General features: G+C 40.0%; 1 protein-coding gene across 2 annotated transcripts in view; it reads left to right on the top strand.

Annotated features, from left to right (window-relative positions):
* The window catches only part of LOC116730194 (uncharacterized), a 32,669-nt gene extending 13,735 nt beyond the window's left edge, over positions 1-18,934 (top strand). For both annotated transcript variants that reach the window (XM_032579219.1, XM_032579218.1), the window contains 6 exons: positions 3,804-3,860; positions 5,512-6,114; positions 10,666-11,838; positions 12,259-12,309; positions 14,573-15,184; positions 15,651-18,934. In XM_032579219.1, the coding sequence (XP_032435110.1) occupies positions 3,804-3,860; positions 5,512-6,114; positions 10,666-11,838; positions 12,259-12,309; positions 14,573-15,184; positions 15,651-17,866 (4,712 nt within the window). In that variant the 3' untranslated portion in view covers positions 17,867-18,934. The remainder of the gene's footprint in view (positions 1-3,803; positions 3,861-5,511; positions 6,115-10,665; positions 11,839-12,258; positions 12,310-14,572; positions 15,185-15,650) is intronic.
* The last annotated feature ends 4,234 nt before the right edge of the window (positions 18,935-23,168 follow it).

The following is a 23,168-nucleotide window of genomic DNA, read 5'->3' as shown; positions in this document are numbered from 1 at the left end:
ACAGCTTTGTGGAGTGGTCTGACCAGAATCACCTGAGGCTCAACATTAGTAAGACCAGAGAGATGGTGATTGACTTCAGAAGGAAGAAGATACCTTCACGGAAGATACCTACCTTAAAGATCAAAGGGGAAGTGGTGGAGGAGGTGGAGGATTACAAATACCTGGGAGTTGTAATCGGCAACAGACTGGACTGGGCATCTAACACTGACGCTGTGTGCAGGAAGGGGATGAGCAGACTCTATTTTTTAAGGAAGCTGAGATCCTTCAATGTGTGCAGCAAGATGTTGGAGACCTTTTATCACAGTGTTGTTGCCGGCGCCATCTTCTTTGCTGCTGTGTGTTGGGGAAGCAGCATCAGAGCCAGCGACTCTAATAGACTGGACAAAATCATCAGGAAAGCTGGCTCTGTACTGGGACTAAGGCTGGAGTCCCTGGAAACTGTGGTGGAGAGGAGGACACTGAAGAAGGTTCTGTCTATGATGGACAATAAACAGCACCCTCTCCACCACATAGTGGACAGACAGCGGAGCATCTTCTCACATAGGCTGCTCCAGCTCCGCTGTCGTAGGGACAGATACAGGAAATCCTTCCTGCCACATGCCATCTCACTGTACAATAAAAGCTAAATCATTGTTCTGCACTAATCAGTCCAATTTTGCACAACTGCACTGTGGCACACTGCTGTACATATATTTACATATACATACTGTATCTGCATTTTTTTAAAATCTTCGCAAGGACTGCTCTAAGCTGCTTTTTATATTAACAGCATTTCATATTTTTACAATTTATAGCATTTATATTTTATTTTATCTACAACTACTACTCAGTGGTATTGTTATTTTATTCCAGAAAACTGTAAAACAGCTGAAACACTGACTTCTTTTAAATCTCAACTAAAAACCCACCTGTTTAGAATTGTATTTGAAATGTAATCAATTACAAATTTATTGATGGAACTTGACTTAATGATTGATTCTATATTGCATTGTGATTCTGTGTTTGTAATGATGTAAAGCACTTTGAAATGCCTTGCTGCTGAAATGTGCTATACAAATAAAATTTGATTGATTGATTGATTGATTGTGTCTTGTCTCTATGCTGTAACTGTGAAGTAATTTTCCTGCTGGGATGAATAAAGTACTTCTATTCTATTCTATTCTATTAAGATTTTAAATTCTAATTGGGGTTTTAACCAAGTTTCTTGTATACAAATACCATCTGGAGCTTCTTCTAATTTATCAATAAAGTCTTTAATTCCTGTCCATTTGATATTAAACTTAGTGTAACTATCCTCTCCATGCTGCCTCCTGATTGGCTGAGCTCATCTCTCACTTCCTCCCATTTTAATTCATTAATGTTGAGATGATTTCCTGCTGCTTTCACAATTACTTGAATTCTTTCTGTTTTTGATTTAATTTCCATTGTTGCATTTATTACTGCAATGAATATCACTAGCTGTTTTAAATCCACATGCACTTTATTTTCTTTTGTTTGGTTTAACTCTGTATTCGTCCTGTTTTCCACCCCAGCATCGGTTCTTTGCTTTTCCACTTTAACAGCCTCTGCATAGGATATCTTGTTGTGTATTCTGACTTGTTGAACCTGAACCTCCCTCTTCATTACTTCACAGCCCCATATGCCACACTGTGGCTGCCACCACAACTACAACATTTTGGCTGCCTGCTCTTATTGCACTGATCATATTCATGATCCTCTCCACATCGTGAACATTTTCTCTTTCCATGTCTGTGCTGTTTGGCCAAATCTTTGACATTTAAAGCATCTAATCGGTGGTGGGATATATTCTCTCTTACATTGTAGGTTAAATATCCTAAATAGACTCTCTGGAAGTCTTTCTTCATCAAACTCTATCAAAACACTTTCACTCTTCATTTTCTCTCCATTTTTAAAGGTCTGAAACCTTCTTACATCTCTAACTCTTCCTCCTCTGAGATTTGATTTGATTTCCTCAATTGAAACCTCAGTCAGGATCCCTGAATCACTCCCTTCCTCCATTTACTTCCTTCTTGTGATGCTTGTCACTTTATACTTTCCTACTTCTTTCATCCTACATGTTCTGTCTTTTTGTTCTTCTGTATTACAACTTATCATTAAGTTTCCATCTCTTAGAACTTTTGTCCCCCACTTGATTCTTCAGAATCGTGGATAGTTTAACTGGACTTGTCGTTTGCAATGCCTTCTCCTCATTAACTCTACAATTACTTTGAACTCCTTTATTTCTCCCTCCATTTCTTCTTCAGACTCATCTCAGTTGTTCACCACTCTCCCCCTCTTTCCTACACCTGCCTTCGCTGAAGACTTTCCTTTTTTTGGACTCATCCTTTCACTACCGGATGATTCACTGCTCCATCGATCTCCTTATCTGTACTATTTTCCCACTCTGGTCCAATCACAGCACAGCTGTGTCTACCTGTCGTACTCTTTGTCCAAAGCTCTTTCACCAATCCACGGGTTTTCCCGATAGCATCTTGAGCATTTCCTTGACGCCGACTTCCATGAGTCCGAAATATTCTTATTTCTTATCTCCATCTTCCTCTCTTTCAGTTCTTAATTTCAACTTTTTAACCATAAATATATATCTGTTTTTCATTTTCCTCACCAGCCGTGATCGACCTTACAGATAATTTCCCATCACCAAAATATAAGAAGAGTTCCTGCCCGCCACTTTCAAATGCGCAGCCTTCTTCTCAGTCTCTCGCTGCTGGTGCAGTTAAGGATTGGACTATTCCAATTCAAAGCTCTCACTTACATCAACATTTCCTGTTCTGGAGAGCCGGTTCTGCCTTCCAAGGCGGCTAATCAGGTAACGCACAACACCTTGCTGCCCTTATGTTCCACTAAAGCAGTCATCTGGTATCTTCTCTGGCTTCTTGGCTTTTCTTCTTTTTATGGCGCTTTTCAAAAAAACTGAAAGTGTGCAATACTGCCACCATCTGGTCTGGAGTGTGAACTGGAGCTGATGCCGTTCACTAACAGATCTTCCATCATACCTCTGAAAATGGATTGGGTAAAGACAGCTTCCGTGTTTCAGTTAAAAAACTGAAAACAAAGATTATATTCAGAGAGATGTAAAACTGAAGATACCTGCTACATTTAGTGTTAAGAACAAGTATTGTTCTAGTTGTAGCACCTCTGTCACTACAGTGTCAATGTCTGATATTTTGGCATGAACACATTAGTTACTTCATTTAACAACATTACATCAGGTTCCACTATAAGGACTGTTATTTTCTGTTCTTTGACATTTTAACAAAAATAGTAAAATATTCTGAAGGCACCTAAAAAGGCATATTTTATTAGCCTAAAGTATATACTGAGGTGTATTTTAAAACATACTGAAATTAATAATTTAAAGTAAGCGCTAAGTGAATTGCAAAAAATTCTATTTTGAGCATATATTTTAAAATATGCACAAAATATCTTAAAGATATTTAAAATATATTTTAAATGTAGACTTGAGCAAGTGTATATTTACACTTGGGCAAATACATATTTTGTTCACTTAAAGTATAATTTTATTTAATATATTTTTTTATGTGTATTTTGGTAAAATTATATTTAAGTATGTTTAAAGTTATTATGTCAAAATTGGTACAAACATGCTATTAGTATACTTTGTATATATTTATAAGTAGTACATTTAATACTTAGTATATTTCAAATATATTTACACAACTGTAAGTATATTTGAAATATACTACAGTATATATTTTCACTAGGATTTTGTGATGTTTTTAAATGTTTTTTGCTTCCTAAACTTTGTTGTATTCTTATTGTAGGTGCTGATGTCAGACCTCTGCATCGCAGCGGCAGCTTTGAATTCCTACCACCAGCCTGTGAGTTCAAATATTAATCTCATAGAACTGATTTTAGGAGCCTACTTTAAAATTTGTTACTCACAGGTGACTTACTTATGTTTTCCTTTTTTGTAGCTTGCTGGGTTTAAACGATATGAATATTATGAATGAACTGAGTGGACAGATGGAGCTATGAGGTCTACTTTCTCACCTAAAAACATATTAAAACTACTTTTTGTGACAAAATAATAGTGATAAAAGAGCAATGTCTTTCTGTAGACGCCTTCTATTTACCGCTGCTGGTGGCGCATTGCATTGTGGGCCCTCTCTGTTTGCTGCAGCAAGGTGTACTTGACAGTACTTGCACTGCTGTCGATGACGTTTCACAAGTACGCGAGAACACAAGTACAGACAAGAACGCATATTGAGAAATGACTTTTATCACACAGTGGACCAAAAGGATGCATGGTCGTGTTTTGTCAGTTTTTCTCTATGTAGTCGTTGTTGAAGCAAACTGATCATCCCTGATTCCTTCACATTCAGAAAAAAGCATATTTTCAGTATGTCATTGACTTGTAGCATCTTTACAGCATAGTCAAACACCGACGTTGTGAAGCTGAGCTGTGAAACAGAGACTGAAGAACAGCAGCTCCAGCTCTGATCCTGACTGACCTGTCCTCTAAAATCCTCTGGTCTGTAATGCATTTCCTCTCTAACACTGAAAACTTCAGCAGAATCAGAGCAGAGACTAAGTCTGAGCATGAGGAGAAGTTCTGAGTCAATAATTACAGGCTTTGAGAAGAAATACATAAAGTTCTGCTTTCAAAATGATCATGTAAGCAAAAGTGTTAAACGTTTTGAGAGCAAAAGACATAAAATCCTGCTTTCAGACTGAAAATGTTTGCTCAGGGATTCCCCCATGCACAAGACATACAGTATATCAGGCCTGAAATGAGTTTTCTTATTTCATTAATTATCATTAATTATTAATTATTCATTTATTATTTAAATGCTCAAGTTCAGAACTGAATTTAAACCATTTTTTCAGACTGTGATATTCTGTATTTTTGTTTTTAATCTGGATTAATACTCCTTAATAGTCCACCTGTGCTGGAACAAATCTAACATCTTATTTAATTATTATGGTATGTCATAATATATTTTATCTACTAAATTCTACTTTTGATGTTAAACTTTTTCTGAGTTGTCCTAATTTTATTGCTATGGGTAAACATGAGGTTTAAAATACAGTAGCTCTTATTTTTCCTGTTTGTTGGAGGCACCACCATAATGTAAAAAGTTATAACTAAATATAAAAAATTAAAACTGATGAGATTTGTTTCTCTCATGTATTTATGTGTGAGTGACAGTAAGTGAGCCTCCTCTGAGCTCTGGGCTTTAACGGGATCAGGACTCGGGTTTAACGGGATCAGGACTCGGGTTTAACGGGATCAGGACTCGGGTTTAACGGGATCAGGACTCGGTATCTGAGCCTTTGGCTCCTTCCCTCTGCAGGTTATAGTGGAAGAAAAACACATGAAATGTTGAAAAGTGTCATAATGTTGATGCTTGTTTGGTTTTGTTCATCTGTGGTCCACAAATGATCAGCTACTAACACTGCAGTCATGAAAACTCTTACAGATGATTTAAGTATTATTCATCCATCACCTATTCTTTCTGTTTTTGTCAGTTTCAGAGCTTCGGGTTGTTCTGCTGGGGAACAGCTGGACAGAGAGGAGAGCAGTGGGGAACTTGATACTGGCAGACAACCAGTTAATCACTGAGAAAGAACCGGACCAGTGTGAGAAATTCAGTAGCGAGTTTCAGGACAAATCAGTAACCATCATCAACACCCCAGACCTCCTGCGTACCGACCTGTCTGAAGACGACCTCAGTGATCAGGTGGAAATCTGTGTGAGCCTCTCTGATCCTGGACCTCATGTGTTCCTGCTGGTTCTGCAGCCTGAAAGCTTCACTGAAGAACAGAAATGGAAACTCTGCAGGTTCCTGACAAGACTTAGTGATCGATCATTTGATCATTCAATGCTTCTGATTTCCACACCCAGAGAGGAGAGAGATGATGATTCACCTGATCTACTCTTAAAGGAGATGGTTGTTAAATGTCAGTACAGACACTTGCAGCTGAAGAACCTGAAACATCCTGAGCTGTTAACACGTTTAGGTCAAATTGTGAAAGAAAACAACGGATACCTGAGCTGTGCACAAAACATAACTGAAGTAGATGTCAGAAAGGAGGAAGTCAGTACAATTTTCACACCCACAACAGATAAAGGTAAGTTATGGAGACTCAGTAATTTATTCAGAAGTTACTGAGAAAATAATTTTGCAAAGTCCTTTAAAGCCCCCTGCTTGTGCATTTTCCAGGCACATAGTGCCATATTACAGTATATATATACAGTATATATAGCATTTTTCAGCCATACCACAGTTCAAAACACCTTTCATGGTAAGAACACAACACAGTAACCATTGGGAACAGCAATCATTAAACATTTAAATTGTTTCAGAAAAGCAAACATTAGATTTTGTAAAGCATCACTATAAAATTTAAGAACTCTTATCAAATGTTGAGTAAAGTCTGGAATTAGTCAGTGTTCCAGTTTTAATTTATCCAAGGCAACTCTTAATGTGGGTGACAATGCTAGGAGTTCGTCGTGTGATCAGTGGGTTGCTAGTTCGAATCCTGCTCCTTCCTTCTCCATCATTGTATTTTTGGGCAAAACGCTTCACCCACCTTACCTGCTGGTGGAGGTCAGAGGTCAGCCTGTAATTCTGCAGCAGTGATTTGTCCAGGTTGTTCTTTTTTATCAGTGGTTTGATAGCTGCTGTTTTTAAAGCCCGGGGGAAACAGCTGATGAGAGAGACGAGTTTATTTGGATCAGATTATTAGCAACGACAGGCAGGACTTTCTTAAAGAAAGTTGTGGGAATGATATCAAGAGAGCAGAAGGAGATCAATTGATTTATAATTTCTGGTTTATATACTTGAGACGGTGAAATTGTGTCATTTTCTCATAGCCTTGGTGCTGTGCTATTACCAAAGCATATCATTGGCATTAGATTTAATGTTGGTGTACAGAAATTTGACTTTAAATCACATCTGTATCTGAAATGAAATGGACTTTTTGCCTATTTAAGAGACTCCAACCTTTTCTGACCCTAAACTCTCTGACATGTCATCACAATGCTGCTTGTCCATGCTGCCTGTTGATGCTGTTTCCAACTGTTATTAGGACCGTTGTATTTTGTTGTACAAAGGAGCTACATTAAAGTGGCTTACAAAAGTATTCTAACACCTTCAGCTTTTCCATATTTTGTCACATTACAACCACAAACATGAATGTATTTTATTGTAATTTTATGTGAAATTGTGATGGGGCTTTGTTATGAGTTGGACAAAAATGCTAGGCCAAAAACCAAAAAGTAAAAAGTGTGTTTTCCTGTTGGCATGGACTGCAGTAGCAAGCATTTAGGTGCTGCTTACTGACAAAAACTGTAAAATACGTTAAGGACCAAAAACGAATGAGTTTGACAGAATGAGGTCTACATGCAGTGCAGTGATCTGCAGACAAATAGCTGAATTTGCAAGAATCTCCCACATTTACTGTAGATTGGAGCTACAGTCTAAATGTCACATCGTCACAGGCAACTTTTAGATTAATAAGGTAGATCACTGCTGTAGAGAATCATCTGTTCTCCATGCTGAGTTCTTGATGTTTGAGGTTACAAAAGAGTCAGTGAGTTGAATTCATGAATTCCATTTATTAATACCAAAATACAGCTGGTCAATTATGACATGCTACCTTTAAGAGATAACAATAAAAATGGCAACAAGTAACAGTTGGTAGCTTCCTTTGTTAGCCTCTTTCTAAGCTACGCCCCAAAGAGGGCGTTCCCTTATATCCTGTAATCTTAGCTTTGAGGATGTTTCCTAACATCCGTCCATCCATCATCCGGGGTCGGGTCGCAGAGGTAGCAGCTTCAGAAGGGAAGCCCAGACTTCCCTCCCCGGCCACTTCTTCCAGCTCCTCTGGGGGAATCCCGAGGAGTTCCCAGGCCAGCCGAGAGACATAGTCCCTCCAGCGTGTCCTGGGTCTTCCCCGGGGCCTCCTCCCGGTGGGACATGTCCAGAACACCTCACCAGGGAGGCGTCCAGGAGGCATCCTGACCAGATGCCCCTCAACTGGCTCCTCTCGATGTGAAGGAGCACCGGCTCTACTCTGAGTCCCTCCCGGATGACTGAGCTTCTCACCCTATCTCTAAGGGAGAGCTCAGACACCCTACGGAAAAAACCCATTTCGACCGCTTGTATCTGCGATCTCGTTCTTTCGGTCATGACCCAAAGCTCATGACATAGCTGAGGATGGAAACGTAGATCGACCGGTAAATCGAGAGCTTCGCTTTTTGGCTCAGCTCTCTCTTCACCACAACGGACCGGTACAGCGCCCGCTTGACGGCAGACGCTGCGCCAATCCGCCTGTCGATCTCCAACTCCCTTCTTCGCCCATTTGTGAACAAGATCCCGAGATACGTGAACTCCTCCTCTTGGGGCAGGACAACCCCCTGACCTGGAGATGGCACTCTACCCTTTTCCGGTTTAAGACCATGTCCTTGGATTTGGAGGCACTGATCCTCATCCTGGCCGCTTCAAACTCGGCTGAAAACTGCTCCAGCAAGAGCTGCAGATCACGACCTGATGAAGCCAGAAGGACCACATCATCCGCAAAAAGCAGAGATGCGATCCTAAGGCCACCCCTGTAAATGAAGCACACCCTCCGGTCCCCCTTTTTTGAACAGGGGGACCACCACCCCAGTCTGCCAATCCAGGGGAACTGCCCCCGATGTCCATGCGATATTGCAGAGTCTCATCAGCCAACACAACCCTACAACATCCAGAGCCTTAAGGAACTCCGGGCGGATCTCATCCACCCCCGGGGCCTTGCCACCGAGGAGCTTTATAACTACCTCGACGACCTCGTCCCCAGAGATTGGAGAGCCCAACCCAGAGTCCCCAGGCTCAGCTTCCTCGATGGAAGGCATGTCGGTGGGATTGAGGAGGTCTTCAAAGTATTCTGCCCGCCGGCTCACAACGTCCCACGTTGAGGTCAGCAGCACACCATCCCCACTATAAACAGTGTTGGTGCTGTACTGCTTCCCCCTCCAGAGACGCCGGATGGTGGACCAGAATTGCCTCGAAACTGTACGGAAGTCTTTCTCCATGGCCTCTCCAAACTCCTCCCATGCCCGAGTTTTTGCCTCAGCAACCACCCGAGCCGCATGTCGCTTTGCCCGCCGGTACCCATCAGCTGCTTCCGGAGTCCCACAGGCCAAAATGGCCCGATAGGACTCCTTCTTCATCCTGACAGCATCCCTCACCGAAGGTGTCCACCAATGGGTTTGAGGGTTGCCACCGCGACAGGCACTGACAACCTTGCGGCCACAGCTCCGATAAGCCACCTCGACAATGGAGGCACGGAACATGGTCCACTCAGACTCCATGTCCCCCACCTCCCCCGGGACGTGTTCAAAGTTTTGCTGGAAATGGGAGTTAAAGCTCCGTCTCACAGGGGATTCCGCCAGACCTTCCCAGCAGACCCTCACAACACGTTTGGGCCGCCAGATCTAACCGGCTTCCTCCCCCACCACCGGAGCCAACTCACCACCAGGTAGTGGTCAGTGGACAGCTCCACATTTCTTCACCCGAGTGTCCAAGACATACGGCCGCAGATCCGATGAAACGATGACAAAGTCGATCATCGAACTGCGGCCTAGGGTGTCCTGGTGCCAAGTGCACATATGGACACCCTTATGCCTGAACATGGTGTTCGTTATGGACAATCCATGACGAGCACAGAAGTCCGACAACAGAACACCATTCGAGTTCAGATCGGGGGGGCCGTTCCTCCCAACCACGCCCCTCTAGGTGTCACTGTCATTGCCCACGTGAGCGTTGAAGTCTCACAGCAGATCAAGGGAGCCCCCAGGAGGGGGGCTCTCCAGTACTCCCTCTAAGGACTCCAAAAAGGGTGGGTAATCTGAACTGTCGCTTGGCCCGTAAGCACAAACAACAGTCAGGACCCGTCCCCCCACCTGTAGGCGGAGGGAGGCTACCCTCTCATTCACCGGGGTAAACCCCAACGTGGTAAACCCAGGCGCCGAGATGGGGAGCAAAAAGTATGCCCACTCCTGCCCGATGCCTCTCACCGCTTCTCACTCGACTTCCACTCTCCACTCCAGAGTGGAAGTATGTCCAGCCCCTCTCAAGGAGGCTGGTTCCAGAACCAAAGCCATGCGTCGAGGTAAGACTGACTATTTCTAACCGGAACCTCTCAACCTCACACACTAGCTCCGGCTCCTTCCCCACCAGAGAGGTGACATTCCACATCCCTAGAGCCAGCTTCAACCGAGGATCGGACCGCCAGGGCCCCCTCCCTCGGCTGCTTCCCATCTCATATTGCACCCGACCCCTTTGGCCCCTCTCATAGGTGGTTTGAACAGGGCACCAAATAGGCTAGGACGGCCTTTGTTAGTGCTAGCTTGTTTCCTTTTTGTGGTGACATGTTCTGGTTAGTAATTCAGATCAGAAGATGTTCTCTTTGCATTCCAGTTAATCGAGTGCAGACAAAACATACTAACATTTTGATCAAGTCAAACTAATTTAAAAAAAACTTCATAAAAAACAAGTGGTTTGTTTTTTGGTATGCATACATTTTCCCCTCACAGATGTTTGCAGAGTAAAAAACAAAGCATGGCACAAAGTTCAATGTTGTAAAGTTTTTATTGAGTTTGCATGAGTTAAATATACTTATATCTATTTTTTTCAGATGGATTCAGGATTGTGATGTTTGGAAAAAATGAGGACAGGAAGAAATCCCTCTGCAACACCATCTTGAATAAAAAAAACAGATTTTCCAAACTTAACCCTTCCAAGCACAGTGAGGTGGCTTGTGGAGAATGGAGAGAAAAACCAGTGAAGATTATAAAAGTTCCTGACATCTTCAGTCTCTCAGTGGAGGCTTTAAAAGAAGAAATGCAGAGTTGTGTGACACTTTGCCTTCCTGGACCAAATGTTCTGCTGCTGTTAGTGAAACCTTCAGATTTCACTGAGAAGAATCGAAAAACACTTCAGCTTGTCTTGAACTGGTTTCATCAAGATCCTTTCAAACACACCATAGTTGTCTTAACACATTTCGAAGAAATGAAGCCTGCTGTTAAAAACCTTCTGGAAGAATGTGGTGGAAGACACTACAATATGTTTAAAGAAGATCATAAAGTATTAATGCAGAAAATCCAAAACATTGTGGATAGAAATAGAGAAACATTCCTCACATTCTCAGAAGACTCCAGCAAATCCCAACCTAAAGAGATGAAAACTCATCTGAACCTGGTTCTGTTTGGTCCAAGTGAACCACTGAAGACGGCAGCAGCCAAGGTCATTCTAGGTCACAAGGATCTTCCTTCAGAGTGTGTTAGAAAGCAGGGAGAGGTGTTTGGACGTGGGGTTTCTCTGGTGGAGCTGCCTGCGCTGTATGGAAAAGCTGAGCAGGAAGTGATGGAGGAATCCTTCAGGTGTGTCTCCCTCTGTGATCCTGAGGGTGTCCACGCCTTCATCCTGGTCCTACCTGTGGGTCCCCTCACTGATGAAGACAAGGGAGAGTTACACACCATCCAGGACACATTCAGCTCTAGAGTCAACGACTTCACCATCATCCTCTTCACTACAGAGTTGAATCCTAAACATCCAGCTGTTGATAAGTTTGTAAAGGAGAACAAGAACATCCAGGATCTCCTCCAGATCTGTGGAGGAAGATATTTTGTTCTGAACATCAGAGACAGACGGCAGATCAAAGAACTGATGGAGACGCTGCAGAAAAATGTTTCTGACAGAGAGAAAGATTCATCTTATACAACTAAAACATTATTATGGGGCCAAATGGAGGAAAAACTGCAGCTACAGAATAAACTGAAGAAGTTTGAATCAAAGACTGTGGCTACAGGTAAATATTATGTTTATGTAATTAAGACATAAAATACTTTTTTCTCCAGTTTTCTATGAGTTCAGTTTTCTTTTATTTCTCTGTAACATTATTTTTACGAAAGAACAAGATGATGCCTATCTTCACAGTTATTTATATTAACTTAATTCTCAGTTTGTGTTTGTTTTACAATGTAATGTTATATTAACTTGTCTGAGACTCAGACAGAAAGTTGAAAGCAGCAGAATGTCTCAATGTTTCCTGGTTTTAGTTTTTTCTCTCCTGGTTTGGTTTGTATCAGTTATTAAAACCGGTTCTGTTTCAGATCATGAGTTTAGTTCTTGTTTGGTTTCTCTGGAGAACTTTAGATGTTTGAACTGTTTTTATTTTGTTGTATTTTTATTCACTCAGTTTTGATAAAAAGTCTTTTTGTCTTTTCAGATCTGCAGCCTGTGAAACGAAGCAAAAGCCTGCAATTTATTCCTCCTTCCAGTGAGTTTAACTGATTTACTCTGATGAGAAATAAAGATCAACATGATTCATCTTAAAATCCTGAAATACCACAAAAAATGAACTCAGACTATTTATTGAGAAGATCCAGTAATGTTTCTTTTCTGATGAAACAAACATTCATCATTTTAAACATTATAATTTGGATTCAACCATCATTTCAATCCTTCTTTCTATTTACTATCTTTTTTGTTTTCATGTTTTGAAACATTTAATTGCAACAAAAAGCAAAAAACCTGATAAATGTTAAAGGGGGCAGATATTTGTACACTAGTGTAAATATTCCTGCTTTCGTTTTGTTCGTTACTCTAGCAATAGTCAGCCCCGCCCACTCCTCACAACTCCTCTGAGCTGACTACTGACCAGTTCTCTGTCTAACAGGTCCGGAATATCTCTAAGACCTGGGTCTTACCCTACAGGAGGTCTATGAGAGATAATCATTCTAAACTGGTGGCGAGAGAGGCTCGTCTAGCTCTAACTACCTTCGATCCACAAGTTACGACCCTCTACAGTTAAGGAACAGTCAACTGAGTAGCCCTCACAGCTGCGTAGTCCCAATAACCACTTCTGTTAACGGTAGCCCTCTCTCTTAAATAACCTGCACTTGGAAGCGGCTAGATTAGATTTAGTGACTTAGATTCAAGTCCCAGGGTCGTTATTTTTACTCTCACTAAAGGAAAGTCCGAAGCCACCACATTTCTGGAATCATGTACACTGATTTTACTTTAATTGGAGAAACTAAGATAATCAATGACTCAATTAATTTCAATGTCCACCAACCTCTATAAAATTTTATAAAGATATATTTATTAAGCAAGCTTTAGCAGGGGTAAGTGACATACAGATTAATTATTAAAGATTACAATACTAATTCAAAATAATAAAATCAACATAACCCAAACATATTATCCTAACTTCCTTCCCTGACCTGTGTCACTAGTAAACTGAGAGAGGCTTTTGGGGAGCAGTTCGACTCATACCCAGATGGCAGTTGATCTCGGCAACAGAAGTCTTTAATTCCTTGGTTCAGAATCTTTGTCTTTGTGTGGAAAAATCCTCTTTAGAATAGAAGCAATGCAGAATTGGTCCTTGTCCTTCGAACATCCAATTCTTCATCCCTCCAGGGATCTTTGTCTTTTCTCCAAGTCTGTTGCAGTTGGTTTGAGATCGTTGGGTTGAGGCAGAGTCGGCGGTAGAATCAGGAGCCAGGGCTGGGGGCTGATGGATCTTGTCCCTTCTTGGCGGCGCGAAGTCTCAACTTCCCCGTAGCTCCTGGGTGCGGTCCTCTGCTGATGTTTCCTCTACGTCCTCTTGTTGATTCGTCTCCGGTGCCGCGGACTAAGAGTGCTCTCTTCCTCTTTCTACCGTCTTTTATACTATCTCAGCCCATGGTTGTGTATGGGGGGGGAGATGGCGTACGTGACTTCTCGCATGTTCGATGAGTCGCTGGAAAGTCTCAACCTTTCCCAACCATCAGCCTTTGCATGACTCACAGCGCTAACCTCATGTGAACTTCCCCTTTTCTGCAGGGCCATCTGTTTGTACTTCCTTGCAAGTCCCTTGAGTCTAGGCCATCTGTTCAGCTCGCCCATTACGACACAGCCTGAGAATAGGGCCTCACCCATCACTTTAATTCCATCTGTTTAAATCATTACATTTCATCTTATTCTTTACATTCATCATAACTTCGAGTCAACACATTTAAATCAACACATCCCTATAATCCATTATTACTTATCAATCATGGCTGTAAATCTCATACATAATTATCAACCATAATCATCATGTTTTTATCAGCCTTACAGATTAAAATGCAAGAATATATGTCAGAAAATCATTCATTGTTTAGATGTGCACATATATATTCATTTATAATTATACTTAAATCAACTCATAGATTACTTATTTCCCCCAGGCCTTTGTGCTCTGTTTTCTGCGTGTACCTGAAAAAATCTCACAACCCTATGCCAGTTTTCACGACAGTTTCCCTGCCTTGTCTGAACCTCCTTTCCCTGAAATCTTCATATTAGCAGGCAGTTGATCTCAGTTCACTTTGAGAAACTGAACAGAACTCTTACTGGTTAAGTTCAGGCTGTTTCTCTAAAAGCCTGAAGTTTAAATTTCTATAAACTGTGTGGATCATGAGAAGATCATAAAATATTACTGGATCAATTAATGTAAAGTTTTCTTTCTCTGTGATCTGAATGTGTTTAACTGTTTCTAATAGTTTTTATTTTATTTCCAGTGTCTGAGCTCAGAGTGGTTCTACTGGGAGGAAACTGGTCTCAGAGGAGTTCAGTGGGGAACTTCATACTGGGATGTAATGGATTCACCAGATCATCAAACACCTTTAAGAAGATTTCTGCTGAACTGGAAGAGAAACAAATATCAGTGATCAACAGTCCAGATGTTTCGTTCTCCACAGCAGAAAAACTGACAGAGTTCATTAGAAAATGTGCTGAAGTCTCTGATCCTGGACCTCATGTCTTCCTGTTGGTTCTTCATCCTGAAAGTTTCACTAGAGGAGAGAAAGATAAGATCTGCAGAATCCTTCAAGACTTCAGTGATCGATCATTTGATCATTCATTGGTTCTGATCCTGAAGCCCGGACTGATGGCCCGCTTCCTTTGGCAACATCCTATAAGGGAAGATCTAATTAATGATCTGATCAGAAAATGTAGATACAGAAATTTAAAGATGGAGGAAACTGAACGTGAGCAGCTGCTGATTTGCTTTGGTCAAATTGCAAGAGAAAATAATGAAAATCATGTGAGATATAAAAAGTTTCAAGAAACAGCAATGACTTTACCGTCAGACCATCAGACTCAGAAACGACCAGCATCCAGACTTGCTGCTGGTAAGAACAGGATTCAGTCTGATTATATAGCTCTACGTTCATTGTTTTAGAGACATTAAAATACATTTCTCACATCTGGACAAGAATTGATATTTTCCCAGAATCCACTGTAAATGATTTGATTCCAGAAATTTAAATTTTAAAAAATGTGTATTTGCTATTGAAGATGAAGAAATGTCTGGTTCATTTTCTGTCCTACACTTTAAAAAATCAGTTGTACAAAGAGTTGGCACTAATCTGCCTCTAAGGCAGATTAAAACCAGAAACATGACATTAAAAATCAGTGAAATTATCAATTGAAAACGTTTTTATCTGAGATTCTCCAGGCTAAACTTCTTTTGTTTTTAATCTGAAAAAGTTCAGATAAATTTATTTAAAGGTCAGAACAGAAAACTGTCACATCAAACTTCCTGTTTCTATGAATGATTATATTGGTTTGTAATACTTTTTGTCTGTTTTGTTGCAGTTAAACCCAAATCTAGAGGAGAGCAGATTCTGCCTCCTTTAAACCTGGTTCTGTTTGGTCCAAGTGAACCACTGAAGACGGCAGCAGCCAAGGTCATTCTAGGTCACAAGGATCTTCCTTCAGAGTGTGTTAGAAAGCAGGGAGAGGTGTTTGGACGTGGGGTTTCTCTGGTGGAGCTGCCTGCGCTGTATGGAAAAGCTGAGCAGGAAGTGATGGAGGAATCCTTCAGGTGTGTCTCCCTCTGTGATCCTGAGGGTGTCCACGCCTTCATCCTGGTCCTACCTGTGGGTCCCCTCACTGATGAAGACAAGGGAGAGTTACACACCATCCAGGACACATTCAGCTCTAGAGTCAACGACTTCACCATCATCCTCTTCACTACAGAGTTGGATCCTAAACATCCAGCTGTTGATAAGTTCGTAAAGGAGAACAAGAACATCCAGGATCTCATTAAGAGATGTCAAGGCCGATATTTTGTTCTGAACATCAGAGACAGACGGCAGATCAAAGAACTGATGGAGATGGTAGAACATCAGAGCTTTACACAGGATATGTTCACCAGAGCTCTGATGGAAAGGGTTGTAGTACAGGAAAAGTTTAATGTTGAGCTTAAAGCTGAACTGCAGAAGATCAAGAAGAAGAATGAAATGGGAAACGATCCTAGAGAGTTGAGTAAGGAATGCATCAGGATGGTGTTAATCGGGAAAACTGGCAGTGGAAAGAGTGCAACTGGAAACACCATTTTGGGTGAAAAACATTTTACATCTAAAGCCAGCGGAAAGTCGGTCACCAAGTTTTGTGCGAAAGCAAAAGGAGAAGTTGATGGTCGGCCTGTTGTTGTTGTCGACACGCCTGGTTTGTTTGATACGACTCTGTCCAACAGCTTAGTGGGACAGGAACTGGTGAACTGCATCAACATGTTGGCTCCTGGACCCCATGTGATCCTGCTGGTCCTGCAGATCGGACGGTTTACTATCGAGGAAAAAGAAACTGTGGATCTGATCAAGAAATACTTTGGCAGGAATTCACAAAATTTCATCATCATTACGTTCACCAGAAAAGATGATTTAAAGGAGCAAAGTTTTGAGAGTTACATTGAAAACGACTGTGATGACTTTGTCAAAAAACTGATCCGGGACTGCAGGGGAAGATGCCACATATTTAACAATAATGCCCCACAGGATCGCTCCCAGGTTAGAGAGCTGCTGAGGAAGATTGACTCAGTGGTCAGTGAAAACGGTGGAGGATGTTACACCAACGACATGTTCCAGGAAGCTGAGTCAGCAATAAAAATGGAGGTGGAGAAAATCCTGAAACAGAAGGAAGAAGAGCTGCAGAAAAAGAAAAAAGAGCTGGAACAGAAACATAAGGAAAAAATACAAGCAATGGAAAAAAAGATGCAAGAGCAAAGAGCAGAAATGGAAACGGAGAGAAAACTGAGAGAAAAACAGCTTAAAGATATGGTGGAAAATATAAATAAGGAGCGAGAACAGAGAAAGAAAGAACAAGAAATCAGAGAAGAAGAAGACAACATCAGAAAGAGGCAAGAGGAACATAAACAAAAGGAGTGGGAAGAAAAACTTGCAGATCTTGAGAAGAAAATAAAATCAGAAGAAGAGAAAAAGGAAAGTACTGATCAAGAGCTGAAGGAGAGCAAAGAAGCAATACGAAAGGAGCGGGAAAACTGGGAGAAGGAAAGAAATGAATGGTGGGAAAAACGACATCAAGAAAATGAAGAGAGACGTCGGCAGGAGCAAGAAAAACTCAGAAAACTTCAAGAGGAATATGAGCTTGAAAGAGAAAAGGATCGGATAAAAAATAAAGAAGAAGATCGCATCAGAAAGGAACGAGAAGAGAAAGAGAGAAAAGAATTAGAGGAAAGTTATGAGAAAAAACTGGAAGCCATAAAAACTAAATATGAAGAAGAAGCCAGAAAAAAGGCTGAAGAATTCAATGAGTTCAGGCAGAAATACACCCAGGATTTTACAGCTCTGGTGGAAAAACACATGGAGGAATTACTGGAACTGAAACAGAAACATTTAACACAAATGAAAGAGGCAATGAATAGTCACAGTACAGAATACAACCTGCTAGAGAATCTGTCTCAACACAAAGAAAAACATCTGAAAGCAGAAATAGAAGACTTAAAGAGAAAACATGACAAAGAAATAGAAGATCTGAAAAACAATTACCAACAGACCTGTGTCATCCTCTGATTCTGATTACTGAACTCCAGACTGGTTAAACTCATCAAAACTAAACTCCATCAGTCTGTAAAAGGACTAGAGCCACTGATGTGGAGGTGAACGTGTTGAGGTCCCAGATGCAGATGTTTCCAACCTGGTTCCTTAAGAAGAGATTAAAGTCTGTGGTATCACTGATCCTTCGCTTATTTTTTACAGTTGCAATGAGGTGGTTTCTGTACATGTATCCTTTATTGTGTTATCAATCTTAATCTTGTCTGACCAAATCAAACTCCACGTGTCATGAATTGCGGTGGTGGAGAGGATGATGCTGAGAACCCGGGTAGGAGTGAAAGGATGATGATTTTAATGATGATGAGACAAATAGTCCCAACAGCACAGATGAGCAACGGCACAAGTTCTGATACTGGTAGCAACTGGTAAATATCCAGGCAGCACAGGCGAGCAACAGCAAAAGTTCTCTGGCATAGACAGAATCGACACACTGGTACGACAAGGACCCGACAAAGACACAGTGACACGGGTGGCATTAAATACACAAAGGGTAATCACGGAACAGACACACCTGGGAACAATCAAGGGGTAGACAGGACAACACAGAGACTTAAGACACAGAAATCCAAAAATAAACACAGAAAATGCAAATCAACACGGAAAAAACCCAATCATGACAACATGTTTCTGTTTTTGGTGGTAGAACTTAAAAGTATTTTTTCTTGTTCGTGTAACCGCCATAATCTATGCTGATCTGTCTGTATGTTTAATGTATTTTTGTTAGTTCTTAGAACGTCCTGTAGAGGGCACTAGACCCACATTTCTCCTGTCTGGGTACGAGAAGAAGAGTGAAGAAGAAATGGCTGACTAATCACATTTCAGCAGAAGTAGAGAAGTTACTCCGCATCAGTTCTGCTGTGATATGAAAGAAATCTGTTTATTGTGAACTGGATGATGTACATTCTGTTCTGAGATTTCTCCGGTGAGTCTGTTGTTTTATTTTCAGCTGCTTACTTACGCAGAATGGCTAGCTAGCTGGAGCTAACGCTGCTCGGTTCTTTCAAACTGTTAAAAAAACAACCGGAGTGTAAAATGTTTCTCTGTAAGCAGCTTAGCTCTGTGAAATGAGACCGTTTATGATGAAGTGATGTTTATTAAGTAAGTTCTTTATACTTTATTTTAAACGCTAAGTTAGCTGTATACCTGCATGATCGGTTAACGCTCTGCATGCAGGTTGGGTTTTTTTTGGACGACCGATACCTGAACGGGCCAGTGGTTCCAGAACCAGGAGGGTCCCGCCGCCATCTTTGTGACTCGGACTGAAGCCTGGAAGGACGGAGGTTCTGGTGCTGCTGGTTCTGATGTTCAGCTTGGACAACAGATAAGCTTATTGAACAAAAAGGGGCCCAATCCTGTAATTATTTTCATCTCACAAACTATTTGTTCATGAACATTTTCTAAACTGACAACTTCTGTGCACATTGACTGAAGTGTTGTATTGAAGGACTAACTGGAATATGTAATTTCTTTGTTGAAATGAGCTTTAAAGCTACAGTTAAAAAAACTACCCTCAATTTTCTGAATATTAATCTGATGTGTTTTTAGAAGGGTGGACAATTTAAGTTTTATTCTTAATTTTATTAAGGTAATTAGTGTTACCTGGATTATTATTTTTTTGTGGGGAAAGAAAAATAAACTTGAGTTGTTAAAACTTGTATGCTTATCATCCTCCTGTGTGACCCTGGAACAAAAGCAACTTTCCTACTGAATTTATTGCTAATTAAATTAAGTAGTGGTTACATTTGCATCCAAAATACCCAGTTTGAAAGTTAAATTGGATCTAAACTGGTTCAGATCATCTTTGGTAAAAAGGATTTACCGTATTTTCCGCATTATAAGGCTCACCTTCAATGAATGGCCTATTTTAAAACTTTTTTCATATATAAGGCGCCTAGAATAGACGCTACAGTAGAGGCTGGGTTACGTTATGCATCCATTAGATGGAGCTGCGCTAAAGGGAATGTCAACAAAATAATCGGATAGGTCAGTCAAACTTTATTAATAGATTACAAACCAGCGTTCTGAAAACTGTTCATTCCCAAAATAAATAAACAGCTGTTTTATTATTTTCCCCGAGGTAAAGTCAGTGACGTGGTATTTTGGTGACACAGTTTATCTTTAAACAACAGCAAAGTATAACATATAGTGGAGGGGAACTTTTCCTCGATTCAATAAACACGTAAAAAACAGTCTGATGCTGTTACGGTAAATCAAATCACAATATATATCCACTTCCTCTATAACCATTGATTGGTTCATGTTAAATTCTCTGCTGCTGCTCTGTTCCCATGTTTTACTGCGTCACTGATCGCCTTGAGCTTAAACTCTGCGTTGTAAGCGTGTCTCTTAATAGGAGCCATTTTGGGGTCTTTACACAAAACCCAGCCTGCACCGCGCGCTTCTTCTTCTACGGGGGAAAATGAAGTTGGCGGCTGCTTACCGTAGTTGTGAGACCAGTTGGGGCTAATATTGGTCCATATATAAGGCGCACCGGGTTATAAGGCGCACTGTCGGCTTTTGAGAAAATTGAAGGTTTTTAGCCTTGTAGTGCGGAAAATATGGTACTCAGTGTCATTTGATACTTGCAAATCTTGGTGAGCAAAAATCAATTATGGATTTCCTCAAGTATTGGTATAAGTATCTATTAACATCCATCTGATCCTCAATAGTACTACAAAATGTTCTACCATCAAGTTGTGTGTTAATGAAACACAACAGTAACAATTTATTTGAATTGTGTGCATAAAACTGACATGACACTGTAATAAACAGGAAAGAGTCTTTATGAATGTCTGACTGTTGTCAGGAAGTACAATTTTGTAAATAATGACACTTTTAATGAAGAGTTGACATTATTCAAAATGTCTTTATGACAACTTGTCATTAACCAAGAATCATCATCTATCATAAATATATCATAATAGTTATCAAACTTTAAAAAATGATGCATTTTGTTTATTACATTATTATGTCATTTATTGTTGGTCTTAACTGACATCATTATAATTGTATGATTAATATTTCCTCTTAAACATTGGACTACTTACAGATGTCATTAAGTGTTATTACATTGTCAAAAGCTTTAATAACACAGTCATTAATATTTCCCTTACCAACATTAACGCCCTACATTTACAGTGTTACTGACTCTGTTATTAAATCATTTGACAGAGTAATAAAACGTAATGAAATCTTTATTAATGGTTCCACTTTATTTCCCCTTATCTGAAATAAATGTCAATTTTGCATTAAAATTGTTATTATTTACCAAATGACACTTTATGACAATAGTCATAACATTCATAAAGACTCCTTCATGTTCCTAACAGGTTTCTGTTTATCACAGTTTCATGTCAGTCTTATGCACAACCTGTTAAATAAAGTCACAACATTATACATGTTTTTCACCATATGACCATAGTGGACTTCCCTCATTGAGCCAGCGTCTCCATAATATGACGGACTGGTTGGGTTAGAATTTCCTCTAACTTGATACAGAAAAGGTAGAAACCAGAACCAGTATCCAGCTAGACTCACTGGAGCTGGAGATCAGAGCGGCCCTGAGGCGCAGGGTTAGGGTTAACCCTAACCCTAACCGTACCCTAACCCTATCCCTGAGGCGGCTGGTGTAACTTTAGACACGGTTTTAAAGTCTGACAACCACATAAAGCATGTTGCTAAATCAACTTACCATTATCTCATTTTATTCCAGAGTAAAATGTTGCTTGTTGAAATGGGTTAGAGAAAGACTGGAGCATGGCTTTATTTTCAGCAGTTTAGATTATTGCAATATTGCCGATCCAGTAGAAATCAATCAGATCCCTCAGCTCATCAGAAAAGGAATCTTCAAGAAGCATTTAGTTTCTTTTCTCTGACTCTGAAACAAACTCCCTGAAAACCTGAGATACTTAGAAACTGTTGCTTCCTTTAAATCAGATCTAAAACATGTTTGCTTATAGCAGCTCCATTTTATTAACACTCAATAACAAAGTCTGAGATTTAAGATATTACATTTTTAAATTAGTTTCTTTTTATACAATTTGTTTCAAAGTCATTTCGTATTTTTTATTGTTTTTTCTTTTACTTTGTGTGCAACTGTTTGTATTATTCAGTAAATTTCTGATGTTATTATAATAATACACTTATTATAGAAAACCATGACAAAATCTGTTTAAAAAACACTTTTCAAATCTGGAGGCTCATTTGACTTTGATAGATGTTTAGAAAAAACTAATGTGAAATTCAGATGTTTCAGCTCAAGAAAGTTAAATAATTATAATGACTTTAGAGAAAGTGTAACACCTATTTCTTATTAAAAGATGTATCAGGATTACAATTTCAGATAATTTCAGATAATTAACAAATGCAGTGTATATGGAATAATTAAGTTTTTTTTGTAATCTTCTTTCTTCCTTTTCTTTTTTATTTGCAGCCTATACCTTTTGTTTTATTTTAAACTGTTAAAATGAGTTTATATAAATAATGATGTCTGAGGAATATGGAAAAAAATAAAATTCATTTATTCATTGAAATGATCATGTTGATATGTTAATGATGAAGATTTATGGTGAATATTTTCTGTTTCATAGATATCCTCAGAGTGAAACCAACCAATTATTTATATGAATACCTTCAGTTTAGCCCCAAAGTCTGGAGAAGCTTCATGGTACCTGCTGCTGTTAAACCACCAGACAGGTGGATATGTGGCATCAAATGAGTAAAATGTCCTTTTGAAATAAAGTCCAGGAAGAAAGTACAGTGTCAGCTTCACAACCTTAATAAAAGAAGAAGGAAGACAAATGAATTGGATTTTACTTGCTAGGAGAGCAGAGAGGAGGGTCTGATTTTCAGTCTCCAAACTCTGAAAATCCTCTTTCTTCTCCTCCTTTATTTGCATCATGACATTATAATTTACATTTTCCAGCAGCTTGGTCTAAAGGGGTGGGGGAACACATAACACCCAGCTGCTAACACACACTCATAAATCTCTATACAAAGAATCTCCTGTCTTAAGTACATGAGGACTTCAAAGCAGTTCCTGTGTCTCTAGGTCATAACCTTTAACCTTTGGGTGTTTTCCTTATCAGGTCAGCTCTTAGGTTTGCCTCCAGAGTGTTTAGCATCTGCTTCCAATCTGGCACTCTTATCATTTTCCTGCAGACATCTCTCACAAAAACACATTACAAAAGAATCTCAGTTCTTAAAGTTAATTTTGAGTTATTATGTCTGGAATATTATTCCAAATCCAACATAATGTTTA

The sequence above is a fragment of the Xiphophorus hellerii genome, chromosome 12 (genome assembly GCF_003331165.1).
Source record: "Xiphophorus hellerii strain 12219 chromosome 12, Xiphophorus_hellerii-4.1, whole genome shotgun sequence".
Taxonomy (NCBI): domain Eukaryota; kingdom Metazoa; phylum Chordata; class Actinopteri; order Cyprinodontiformes; family Poeciliidae; genus Xiphophorus; species Xiphophorus hellerii.
This window is presented reverse-complemented; position numbering and strand designations above follow the sequence as displayed.